Genomic DNA, 12,617 nt, shown 5'->3' with positions numbered 1-12,617 from the left:
CTGCAGGCCCCCCCCACCCCTCTGGCAGGTGCAAGGGCAGCTCCATTTCGGGCTCCCTCCAAGATGCCCCAGAGGCACCCACACAGATACGGTCGGCTCCTGCAGGGAAAGCACTTCCCTCGGGCCCCCTCGGGCTCCCTGGGCCGTGAGAAAGTTGGCCCAGGGCAGGAGGGCTTTCTCCAGGGGCTCCCTGGGAAGCCACTCCTCCTGCCCCTGTCTTCATGCCGCCCCTGGGGTGGCTGCACGCCCCAGGCTCTGGCTCGCTGCCCCAGGCCCCTGTGGATGCTCGTGGGGGGAGCCGAGGCTGACTCCTCCTCCCCGTGAACTGCACGCAGCAAGCAAGGCGGCCGCCAGTTCCAGGCTTGGCCCCGGCGAGCCGGTGATTTTCCACTCGGCCATCTGATTGCCATTAGGGCTTGGAGAGGGGGATTCCTGGTCCCGTGAGCCTGCAGGGGGCCCGGGCAGCGTCAGGGTGGGGGGAGTGCAGTGCCACCTGGGTGGCCTCGCTGTGCCAAGCCTGCGTCCCAGCCTTCTGCACCGCCCCCTGGGAGCAGCCTCACCTGCCGCCTCCTGGCTTCTCCGTATGAGCCCCTCGTACATTTGAACAATCGATGGGGACCTGCCCCTCCCAGGCTGAAAGGCCCAGTGGGAGCCCTTGGAAGGCACCAGGCAAGGGGACCGCGGGCGCTCCCTCTCTCCAGGATGCACAGGAGATGAACAGCTGGACTCTGTCCACAGTGCTCGGGCCAACTTGACGTCACCAGGCGCAGTGATGAGTTCCCAGTGGGGCTCTGGGGTGGGGGTGGGGGCTCTGGAGCAGGGCATTCCTTCCCGAAGCCTCATCCCGGCTCAGCCCCTCCTGCTCCTCCCCCGCCCCTCCCCCTCCCGCCGGGCCTGGAATTGGGTTTGGGGCGGGTTCTGCTTCCAAAGCCATCTTCCCCAGCAGCAGGGAGGGCTCTCCTCCGTGCCGGGCTCTTGTTTTCGGAGGCTCCGGTGGTGCTCAGTGCCGGCCTGCTGCACGGTGGTCTCTCGACGGAGGTGGGCGTCGCCGAAGGAGCCCTCCACACAGGGGAGGCCCTGGAGGATCGCAACACCTGCAGGTATCTCCACGGCCTGGGCCCAGGGGAGGGAGGCCCAGGAACAGGGCTGCAGGGCAAAGGCCAGGCAGGGTCGGAGGATGAGGTAGCACCTTTGGGGCAGGCAGCCCCCTGAAACCACACAGCCCCAGGCAGGAGCCCTGACGCCCTAGAGGGCTGTCACCATGTGAGGGTCTCCTGCAGGACTCTTGAGGCTGCAGCGGTCCCAGGGACACTGACGGTCCCAGGGACACTGGCGGTCCCCTCCGGTGGGGCAGGCCCTGGGGTGCCAGCAGGCCCGGACCCCTAGGCTCTCTTCCACTTCCAGGTCCTGCTCTGTCTTCCTGTGGGTGGGAGCCCGTCTCCCGTCCCCTCACCACCCTGGCCAGCAGCTGTCCAAGCCTGGAAGGGTGGGGAGGGGACACCCATCGGGCAGCATCCCAAGCTCCTGCCGCTCTCACGCACTCCGTGCACGCCCCACCACTGTGCTCCCTCCTTCCGCGGGTGCTGAGCTCGGGTGGCGTGGGGCCGGCCCTGGGGGCGGATGTGATGGATTGGCCTCTGCAGCCACAGGAAGCTGCACAGCTGTGTCCCACCTTCTCCCAGGCCAGGGACGCCTGGTGGGGGGTTGGCACGGGATGGAGGCTATTGGTGAAACCTTCTGGAAGGTCTTCGTTCCCCGAACGGAGCCTCTTCAACCCAAGTCGTGAGCAGAGGAGGGGCCCTGAGTGAGGAAACTCAGGCTGCCTGTGTCCGAGGGGAATGCCAGCCCGTGCTCCAGGTCCAGCCGGGTGGCAGCTTGGTGACGAGGCGAGGGCTGGGAAGACAGACGAGTGTGGAGCGTGACAGCCCCGACCCGGGCCTCCTGGAGGACGGCCTCACCTGGGGCTGGGTTGTGGTGGGCGGCGGTGGCAGGGTGAGGCTCTGGGGGGTCAGGGCAGCCGGGCAGGTGTCGGGGCCCTGGCTTGTGTTTTGAGGGGAGGGTCAGGAGTGAGCTGAGCTGGCAGCGTTTTTTTTTTTTTTGGTCTGCTTTAGTGGAAGCTAGCTCGGTCACGGGCCAGATTCCAGCCAAAGAGGCGCACACCCACACACGCCCTCACACACACCCCACGCACATGCCACACACATGTCTTTTTATGGCCCATCTGGAGTCCACTTGGCTCCCAGAGCTCGCTGGGTGAGTGCTGCAGCTTCCCTGTGGGGGCTCAGAGACACAGGGGCGTGAGCCCACTGAGTCAGCCCCAGAGGTGAGCTTGGGGCGGGGCTCCGACCACAAGCCCCGTCCAAGCCAGGCATCAGGGGCAGGTCCCAGCCCACTGCCCTTGGGGGCACCTGGGTGGTCGGGCGTCCAGCCGGCCTGGGTGAAGTGGCGGGGCTCTCTACTGTCAGGGCACTCCCCAGGGCCACCGCAGGAGCCCAGACCTCAGGGGCGGTGCCTGTGGGAAGGGCACTGGGAAGGCACAGTGCAGGGGGACCAGGCGGGGTGCGAGGGGGGAGGCAGGTGGCCGCAGGCAGGCCTCGGAGAGCTCCGGCGAGTCCCAGCGCGGAGGAAGCGTGAGGCCTGCTCGTGGCCATGGGGACAGCGGCCCACCTCGAGCCCAGAGAGCAGAGGGGGCGGAGGTTAAGACGCACAGGCCCACTCCCTGCAAACCCACACTGCACATGCACCACGCACTCGCTTACTCTGGCGTGCGTGGCTCGTGGCTCGCAGCCGGCCCCGAGAGAAACCTCCCTGGGGCACCCGCGCAGCCCCACTATGTGCCGGGTCCAAGTGTGCTCGGGGCTGCACTGGCACCACTGCCTTGCGGGCACCAAGGGTTAAGCAGGAGCAGGCAACCTGCACCGATCACTACCCTTTCCAGCCAACGATGGGTGTGCCTGCTGCGGCCCAGCCCCCGCTGGCGGCCGGTGAGGGAAAGGAATTCTGGGGGAGTCCAGCTGAGTGCTGCCCAGCTCTCCGTCCTTCGGAGGAGACGCCCAGTGGCCTTCGCCAGGCTGTGTCCCTGCAGGACGTGTCTTCTCTGCACACAGCCTCCATTTCCCCACCCGCACAGCGGGAGGCAGAGGCACCTGCCTGTGGGGGCAGAGCTCCCAGGCTGGGGGGCCAGCGCGGGCGGGCCTGTGAGCTCCGCCCTGACAGTGCAGGCCAGCCTCTGGCCAGGAAGCCCCCTCCCAGGACTGTCAATGACCCCAGGTCTCCCCAACCTGCCTGCCATCCTAGCTGAGAGTCCTGCTGCCCCTCCACTGGCCTGGAGCCCGGGCCACTGCAGAGGCCCCCCGGGCTTGCTCCTCCAACAGCTCGCTCCTGCCTTCCCAGCTGCAGAGCTACAGCAGGTGCAGGCTATGGCTGTGCTCCTGGGCAGGTGGCCTCACCTCCCACCCAAGGGGCATGACAGCACCTGCCTTGTGGCTGATAACGAGGACCCAGCGGGGTGGTGGGTGTAGGCAGGCTGGCGCAGCTCCCCACTTCCAGCTGGTATTCATGACGCGGGGACTGATGGGGCAACAGAAACACTGATGATGACCCAGCCGTCTTGCCTCTAAGGAAAGACCAGACATACCTTCATGTGCTATAATATAAACACAAGACCCAGCCAAAGGCCTCCTCCTCCAGGAAGCCTCCCTGCCTTCTGGGGCTGACTGCTAGGGAACCTGTCCCATCGTGGGCTGAGCACAGAGGAGGGGCCCAGGAGATATGTGTGGCCCCCAGGGAGGCCTGACTATGGTGTCAGCAACGGGTGAACGCAGGTGGTGACCCACGCCGGCCTCAGCAGGATGATCCCTGTGCCTCCCACACGGACCTGCCCCTTAGGGTCCAGGGGACAAGGGCCTGGGAGGCGGGGAGAGCACCACTGCCCTGATGTGGTCCTTTCTGCCTTGGCCAGGTGGGCTGTGCTGGCCGGTGAGCTGCGAGCAGGGCCACCAGGAACCCGGACTCCACTGGCCTGGAGATGGCTGGGAACTGCTCCTGGGAGGGCCGCCCCGGCGACCGGAACGAGGCAAGTGTGCTCGGCAGAGGGGCAGGTGCGGCGGGAGGGGCGGGCCCGGCCCGGAAGTCCCCACCTGCCAACACACTGCTCCCCAGGCCTCCTCCTCTCGCTCAGGATGGACAGGTAGGCAACGGGATGTCCCTCGGGTCCCCATCGTCCTCACCAATGAGGCAAGCACAGGGAGTCCCACACCCCTGGACCCCTTGGGGCATCAGTTACCATCCCAGAGACTTCTTTTCGCCTTTGTCCTGCAGAGAGTGGGTGCTGGGCTATCTTCCCCAGCCACCCCAAAAAGCTGGCTCCGAGGTGACCCTGCTGTCCCGTGCTCTATGGGGTGTGGCCTGCTCCAAGTCAGCCTGGCAGGGTTGCCCAAGGCCAGGGTCTTAGTCACTTTTGCCTGCTGGAGACTCTGACAGCCCCCACCCCACCCCAGGGACCCTTGGACGCGCTGGAGCCCCTTCCCACACGCAGGGAAAACACCCTGGAGGTAGAAGGAACTGCACCCTCACCCAGCGCCTCTCTTCCACACTGAGGACACTGAGGCTGCCACTGGCATAGTGACGTGGCCAGCGGTGGCCCGGAGGTCGGGACGGAGCTGGGACTCCTGGCCCGGGGCCTGACCTCAGCCCCTGGCATTTCCCTCCTCTGAGAGTGACCCCCGTGGGGGTGGCAGCGTCGTGGGGGGGGGGGGGACAGAGGCGGGACAGCCCGGGGGGAGATCCCAGAACTCCCCGGCAGAAGGCAAGGCCAGAGCGGGCCGGGCTCCAGAGCAGGCATTTCACAAGGCAGTACGTGTCCAGCAGTGGCAGCCCCACACCCCGTGACTCACCGCCCCGCCTTCCCGCCCTGACTCGGAGCCGGGACTGCAGGCTTTTTCCAGCCTGGAGAGGCACAGAGCGACCTGGCCTGTCTGATCCCTCCTGGTATTGGGGCCGGTCCCCCACGGGCGTGTTTAGGCCTAGGGTCTCATGAATGGCTAGGTCTGGTTCCCCAGCTGAGGGGACGCTGGTAAGGGGCTGCCCTGTGGCCTGGAGTGATCCAACCACCCGCAGGAAATGCTGAATAAAGGGCCAGTTAAGGGGCTTGGGGGCTGACGGACAGACAGACAGGCAGACTGAGGCACAGAGCCAATAAATGTTCTCAGTGATGATGGGTGGTGAATAGGACCCCTCAAAGTGCTTGCCCAAAGTTTGCCCACACCCTCCAGGCACTGTTCGTAGATCCCCCTTGACCCGGCTCAGAAGGCCCCTCGCTCTGTCTCAGGGTGTTGAGCCCAGAGAGCAGCCCCTCAGGACGCAGCTTCCTGCCTGGGCTGGGGGCCATCTGGAAGGTGGCACCACGGTCCTGCTTTAAGAACCTTCCCGTTTGTTTTGCTTTGCTTTGCTTTGTTTTGGAGAGTCGTGAGCCATGGAAACTGGTACCCAGCCTTGGATGGGGGGAGGCGGGTGGGGAGGTGGGGGCTGGGCCGTGAAGAAGGCTGAGATGGATGCGTGCTGAGGTGGATTAGTGATGCCTGCCCGGGTGTGGGATGCTTAGCTGCCTGCTCTGGGCAGCCTTGGAGTGAGGTGAGAACAAACATGGACAGCAGGAGGACCGAACCTTGCAGGAGATGTGATGTGTTTGGCCCACACGGTGGCTTTTAAATGTCAACCTTTAAAGATCAGGGATGTCCCATCACAATCTGGAGTCCTGGTGTCTCTGGGGTCAGGGAAGGATGGTCAGGGCTGGAGCACAGTGGTCACTGGCTTTCTCGGGTGGGGGTCACTGCTCTCCATGTCCCCGCCCCCCACCCATCTCCCGCACCTGGCCCACCTTCACTGGACCGGACGGCAGCCCAGACCCTGCAGGCAGGACTGAGCACTGGAGCAGTCAGGCCATTGTTAAAACACTGAAGTGCTTCCCCGCACCCCCTGCCCTGGGACCCCACCCAGCTCCCAGAGGGGCCCCTGGCCCAGCAGCGGGCCGCCTCCAATGCCCGAGGTGTCTCTGCTCCCACTGGGAGCGGCCCACTCGCTGGTTTCTGTAACTTAGGATTTTATTTTTTAATTTACCTATATATGAACTTTATATAAATTTATATATACTTTTATTATTATATATATTAATATATATAATTTTAGAGAGGAGGGAGGGGAGAGAGAGAAACATCAATGTTGATTGGTTGTCTTCTGTATAAACCCCGACCAGGGACCAAACCTGCAACCCAGGCTGTACCGGGACCGGGAATCGAACCAGAGACCTTTCAGTTTGGTGGGCAATGCCCAACCCACTGAGCCACACCTGCTGGGGCAGAGATTTTATTTTTTAATAAATATTTTCACATTTTAGTGTGAAATACTGCAAGCGAACAGAAAAGCTAAGACGACAGTACAACAAACACCACACACCCTCCGGTGGCTCACTGTCACCCTCTCTCCACATTTTCTCTCTCTCCCCCGATACACCTTTCCTCCCATGACTGTGTGAAAGCAAATCGCAGACACCAAGCCACTTTGCCCCCAGTAGCCCATCTCCCTGAAGAACATGGACATCCCCACACACAGTGAGTCCATTCTCCCAGCGAGGCAGCGTGGAGTCTACACTCACGCGGTCGCCCCCGCAACACCCCCCAGGACACAGGGCAGCTCAGTGGTCACACCTCTCCGCCTTCCCTCTGGACAGGCCCCTCGGCTTTTCCTTACTTGGCGCGGTCGGTGGACGTTTTTGAGTGTCTGTTAGGACAGGTGGGCAGCCCGGTGCCCTTCTTCGGAAGGGACTATTTTTCACGGTCACTCCTGTAGGGTGCTGGCTCCAGAGTCCAGGTCATGGGGTGGAATCAGAAGTGTCACCGGCTCTAGCTGGAGCCAAGGAGTTTGCTCCAGAGCCAGTGGCCTGCGTGTCCGTGGTGAGGGCCAGCACACCGGGACGCAGGGTCGGGGGCGGGCCCAGTCGCCTCACCGGGTGTCTCCCCTCCGCGCCCACGCAGATGTGTCCGGGCGCGAGCGAGGCCGCGGAGCTGTACAGCCGCGGCTTCCTGACCATGGAGCAGATCGCCGCGCCACCGCCGCCGGCCGTCGTGAACTACATCTTCCTGCTCCTCTGCCTGTGCGGGCTCGTGGGCAACGGGCTGGTGCTCTGGTTCTTCGGCTTCTCCATCAAGCGGAGCCCCTTCTCCATCTACTTCCTGCACCTGGCTGGCGCCGACGCGGGCTACCTCTTTAGCAAGGCCGTGCTCTCCATCCTCAACACGGGGGGCTTCCTGGGCACCTTTGCCGAATACGTCCGCGCGGTGTCCAGGGTCCTGGGGCTCTGCACGTTTGTCGCCGGCGTGAGCCTCCTGCCGGCCATCAGCACGGAGCGCTGCCTGTCGGTCATCTTTCCCGCCTGGTACTGGCGCCAGCGGCCCAAGCGCCTGTCGGCCGTGGTGTGCGCCCTGCTCTGGACCCTGTCGCTCCTGGTCACCGGCGTCCACAACTACTTCTGCGTGTTCCTGGGCCGCCAGGCCTCGGGCGGCCCCTGCAGGCACATGGACATCTCCCTGGGCGTGCTGCTCTTCCTGGTCTTCTGCCCGCTCATGGTGCTGCCCTGCCTGGCGCTCATCCTGCACGTGGAGTGCCGCGCGCGGCGGCGCCAGCGCTCCGCCAAGCTCAACCACGTCATCCTGGCCGTGGTCTCGGTTTTCCTCGTGTCCTCCATCTACCTAGGGATCGACTGGTTCCTCTTCTGGGTCTTCCAGATCCCGGCCCCGTTCCCCGAGTACGTCACCGACCTCTGCATCTGCATCCACAGCAGCGCCAAGCCCGTGGTCTACTTCCTGGCAGGGAGGGACAAGTCCCAGCGGCTCTGGGAGCCTCTCAGGGTGGTCTTCCAGCGGGCCCTGCGGGACGGCGCCGAGCTGGGGGAGGTCGGGGCCGGCACGCCCAACACGGTCACCATGGAGATGCAGGGCACCTCTGGGAACGCCTCCTGAGGGGCAGGCCCTGGAGGGGAGGCCCGGGCCGAGCAGCCGTGACCTCCAGAGACCCTTCACTGGGACAGGAACTGGGCAGCGGCCGGGTGCTGAATTCAAGGAGAAAAGTCTGCTTCCCGCCCCTTAGGCCTCCCTGCCCCTGGGCCGGAGGCTCTGTAAGCGAGCAAGAGACCGAGCCTGTGGCCTCACCAGGCCCCGCCCCCAGCCAGCCTCCTGCGTCAGTGACCCAGAAGGTGTCCTCAGGTGGTGGGCCTCCTTACCGCAGGCTGGTCCGTAAAGGAGATGGGAGGGGCCACCAAACCTTGTCCACCTCCTGCCCCTTTACGGGAGCCCTGCTTGGAAATGACACAGCCCCACCATCACCTCCTCCCGCCATCCGGGCACCTGCTGACGCCGGGCCTCCTCTCTAGGCAACGCTGGCGCTGGCGGCGCACCCGAACGGGAAGGGGCTGTCTGGGAGAGTGCACTGGGTCGCCTGCCCGTGGCTCGGTCTTTCTCCAAGTGAAGCCCCTGCCCCCTTGATGAACCCTGTGGTGACAGCAAGCAGGTAGAGGCGGGAAGGACCTTCAGGCAGCTTGGGCCAGTCACTTTGTTTTCTGGCTCCGTGCCAGCCAGCCCGGCAGCCTCCCGGAGCAGGCGGCGAGTCCCAGCTGTGATCCGCCCGGGCGGTCTCCGGGCCCCAGGCCTGCCCCAAAGTGGGCACTGGCCCAGCCGGGCCACCCGGCCTACCTTCAAGCGCAGTGGCCCAGCGTAGCCAAAGGAAGTTTTACAAAAGACGATAAATGTACATCAATAAATTTTGTATTTTATTGCCTCTGCCCTCTCCCTGGTCCGGTTCCTCACGGAGCTGCCCTCGGGGACCAGGGCCTGCGGCAGCCTTTCCAAACACAGGACAGCCTCCCTGCAGCCTGCGCTGTCCTGGCCCCTGGGCTTTCTCCGCCACGCTGTCCTCCAAGCCCCCCACCCCACCCCACGTGCTGCCTCTCCCTGCAGGGAGTCTGCTCCTCCGAGGAGGGGTGCGGTCGGCCAGCCTCGCCCCCTCCGGGCGCCCTCCAGGGCCCTCTCACCCACCGGGGCCCCTGCTGTCCCCGGGAACCTCGGTTTTCATCACACCTACTCAGTGCCAGGCCCTGTGTTACTACATCCTCTGCCTGCGAGGAGCACAGTGTGTCCACACGGAAACCCCCTGGGGTGGAGGGCTGCGTCCTCTCCTCTTGCTCCCTGTCCAGACTCGCCAAGGCAGGGCAGCCCCCTGTGCCGGCGTCCTCCTACTTTACGCAGAGGCTGGGGCCCCTTCACAAGGGTGGCTGAGGGGCCGTTTGGGGGCCTGGGTCCTCAGTGCCTGGAGCCCCCATCCGAGGCCTCCAGCCCTGAGCCCTTGCAGGGAGCTTCCCCCCATCTATGCCAGGAGATGGAAGGGGCCTCCCCGCCGAGGCTCAGATCCCAGGCCCCGTGGGTGAGGGCTGCCTGCCTACCCACTGCCCCCGCCTGGGGCTGAGCAGAGGCCTGGGCCCTGTGTGAACACGAATCTGCCCGTAGCGGCACTAGGCCTGGGAGGCGGGGGGTCAACTCCAGGAACTGGGCCTCTCCTAGTCGGTGGACCTTCTCGTGTGCCCAGCACTAGTCTGGGGAGGGAGCGGCCTTGCTCTCCGCACACCGCGCGCAGGCCCGGGGGCGTCGGGGCACCTCCTGCCAGCTCCGGGGCTGAGACGGGCGGCAGCACGGGCGCCTGCCGGAGCAGCAGCCGCCGCAGGCCTCCTCCACGTCCCTCCCCCCTCCTCTGGGACTTAATTGTTAGAGCAGGCCAGGGAGCCACACAGGGTGGGGCGCCCTCCACCTCCACCCCCACCCTCGAGGGCACCACAACGAGCCGCCTTCTTCCTGGGTGTTTGGTAGAAGCAGGAGGCGAGGCTCCACACTGCCCAGGGACTCGGCCACTCCCTGCTGAGAACCACACCTCAGCTGCAGGACCACAGGACTGCGTTTCCGGCGGGGGGCCCTGGTGCGGACTGAGGAAGGGCTGGGGGGGCCGGGCAAAGGGAGCACGCCGCCCGGCTGCCCTGGTGCTCACTGAGCAGTACTTCCTCCCCAACAGGACCGGAGGGCTGGGGTGGGCTGAGGGGGGGGGGCAAAGCTTCAAGCTCTCTCTCGTGTCCCAGCACCTCTCTCTACAAAAACGGACAGGAGGAGAAGCACCCCCTCTTTTAGTCAAAGCGAGGAATGAACAGCGGAATTCAAGAGCAAGACTCCGGGAGCCAGGGCCAACGCCACCTGCCGGGTATGGGACCTCGGTTCTGCTGCGCCCCAGTTTCCTTGAGTGCCGCAGCCAGGCCTCAGGGCCCAGGGAGGAGGGAAGGGAGGAGGTGGGGCCATGGAGGGAGAGACGTTCACGGCAGCAGCCCATCCCAGGCACAGGTGATTACGGCGCAGACTGCCATTTATTGAGGACCTGCAATGTGCCATGGGTCTGTGCTAAGAGCCCCACCTATAAATGTACTTGGATCTTCACAGCAGGCTCCGTGGTGACAGCAGTTAATGCCTGCTGTAGAAGCCAGGTTTGCGGGTGGGTGGAGCTGCTCATCCCAGGTCAGCCCACCAGGTGGTCAGCCCTGGCTGCAGCCCCATCACCGTCCGCCGGCTCAGTGACCATCTTGCTCACTGGAAGCGCAGGCCTCCGGCCTCTGCACTGGCCGCCAGCAGAGCACCGGGAGTCGGGGTTCAGAGTGGTGCCCGCCGCCACCCAAGGATGCCCCAGACCACCCTTGTCAGCTCCACTCGTGACTGAGACCAGAGGGACATCTCCGTTTCAGGCTGTCGGCCTCGGAAACGCAGTGGAGGCGGGAGGCAGACAGCACAGCAAAGCCCTGGACACCCGGGCCTCTTGCTGTCTTCATCTACCCTCGGCGAGCAAGCAGCTGCCCGCCTGGCGCCCACCCAGCTTTCTCGAGCCCCCTGCCTGCTTTGGTTTTGCAATAACTTGGGTTTCCTATTGCATGCCGGCATTTCAAGGCCAAGGTCTTGTGGCACAAGCACAGCTTGGTTCACAGCCCTCGGCCAGGCGAATCCCTCCTTCCCAGGAACCAAGGGCTGCTTCTAGAAGGTGGGATGGAGAGACCGTGCACTTGTGACCTAGCCTCTCTGGGATCGGGGAGGAGCCAGGTCCAACGGGACCTTCACACATGCCAACGAGGCCGAAGCTATGCAAACACACTGCAGAGATCTTCCCGAATCAGGACACCCAAGTGCAAGCACAAAATATTGTATTTTAAGCCGGCGGGGGGTGGGGAGGACTGGAAAGCAGCCAGTGAGGGCTTAGAGAAAACAACAGGGCACAGTTCGCAAAGTTGAGACTCATGGAAAACTCTGCTCAGTGGGTCCAAATGCCAGCACGAAGTTTCCCGGCAAAGCAGAAGGGTTACCCACCGGACACATGGTTCTTAAAAACTGTTCCAGTTGCTTTCACTGCGGTCTGATTTACATGCAGTAAAACGCTCTCAGGTAACGTAAAGCCCCAGTCTCTGACCTGTGTGCACCACATCTTCACCGAGTCGGGGCACAGATGTCTCCCTCCACCCGGGAACTTCCCAGGGCGCCCTGGCCATCCGGCCCCGCCCCCTGCCGCTGCCCGCAGCCCGAGGCCGCCCCTCATCTCAGCTTCAGGCCACTAGAGAGTATTGATTGTACGTTCAAGGTCAGTTTCATCGACAGACTTCTACACCACGGTGATCAGGAAGTTTGGTGATAAGTGCAGAAACCCGCGTTTCATCTAGCCCAGGGGTGGGGTGTGTAGGGGGGCCTCCAGAAGGGATCATCCCCTTAAACCCACCGGATCCGGGGCCTCCGACCATGTTCTGGCAGTGGCCCCTCTGCTTCCTGGTTCTCGGCTCTGCCTTCGTCTGGGTTGCATTCATTCTCATTCATATTTGATGAATTCGGCTGTCCCGGCAGAAAGAGAGTGTCCCTCCCTGGTGATTCTAACGCCCCAGAGACTGAGCCCCCCTGGCCAGGGCTTGGAGTGGGAGGCGGGGCCGGCGCAGTGAGGAAGGGCCTGTCTTACCCACACCCACCAGGCTTCCAGCTGAGGGCACCTTCCAGCCAACGGCCAACGAGGGACTGAAGAGTATTCGGCTTCCGGGGCCTCCGCTGAACGGTCCCCAGGAGACCTTGGGTGTCCGGGGGTGGGGCAGAGCCAACCTGAGCCAACCTGAGCTGACCTGGCTCCCGAGGCAGTGAGGGTGTCACTGTGCCTTCCCACCAGGCTCCAGCCAAGTGCACATCAGAGGGCGGGGATTTGTGACGTGACTTTGCTTCTTCTAAGTCTGAGTCCCCCCACTGGCCAGGATTCTTGGTTGCAAGCAACAGACGCACACACACTGGAATACACGCACACGCGTGTGCACACACACTCACACACAGAGGAACAGGCCCCCAGTACCGAGAAGTCCAAGGTGGACGGGCTGCAGCCGGAGCTGGATCTGGCCGAGTACCTGGGAGACCCTGCGCCCTGCCCTGCCTGCCGGCAGCTCACGTCCCCTTGGGCAGTTTGTCTGCGTCCCTCTGTCTGAGGGCCTGTGTCCCTGTCCTGGCTCCTTCTCTGCAAGC

General features: G+C 64.1%; 1 protein-coding gene across 1 annotated transcript; it reads left to right on the top strand.

Annotated features, from left to right (window-relative positions):
- Positions 1–756: 756 nt before the first annotated feature.
- On the top strand, positions 757–8,794 carry LOC119041939 (mas-related G-protein coupled receptor member F). Its single transcript, XM_037135445.2, has 3 exons — positions 757–1,100; positions 3,962–4,075; positions 7,032–8,794. The coding sequence occupies exons 2-3, from the start codon at positions 4,028–4,030 to the stop codon at positions 8,013–8,015; spliced, it is 1,032 nt and encodes a 343-aa protein (XP_036991340.1). The 5' UTR covers positions 757–1,100; positions 3,962–4,027; the 3' UTR covers positions 8,016–8,794.
- Positions 8,795–12,617: the final 3,823 nt, after the last annotated feature.

The sequence above is a fragment of the Artibeus jamaicensis genome, unplaced genomic scaffold (genome assembly GCF_021234435.1).
Source record: "Artibeus jamaicensis isolate MK-2021 breed Jamaican fruit bat unplaced genomic scaffold, CSHL_Jam_final contig_3109, whole genome shotgun sequence".
NCBI classification, from domain to species: Eukaryota; Metazoa; Chordata; class Mammalia; order Chiroptera; family Phyllostomidae; genus Artibeus; species Artibeus jamaicensis.
The sequence above is the reverse complement of the archived record's forward strand: the minus strand, read 5'-3'. Positions and strand labels throughout refer to the sequence as shown.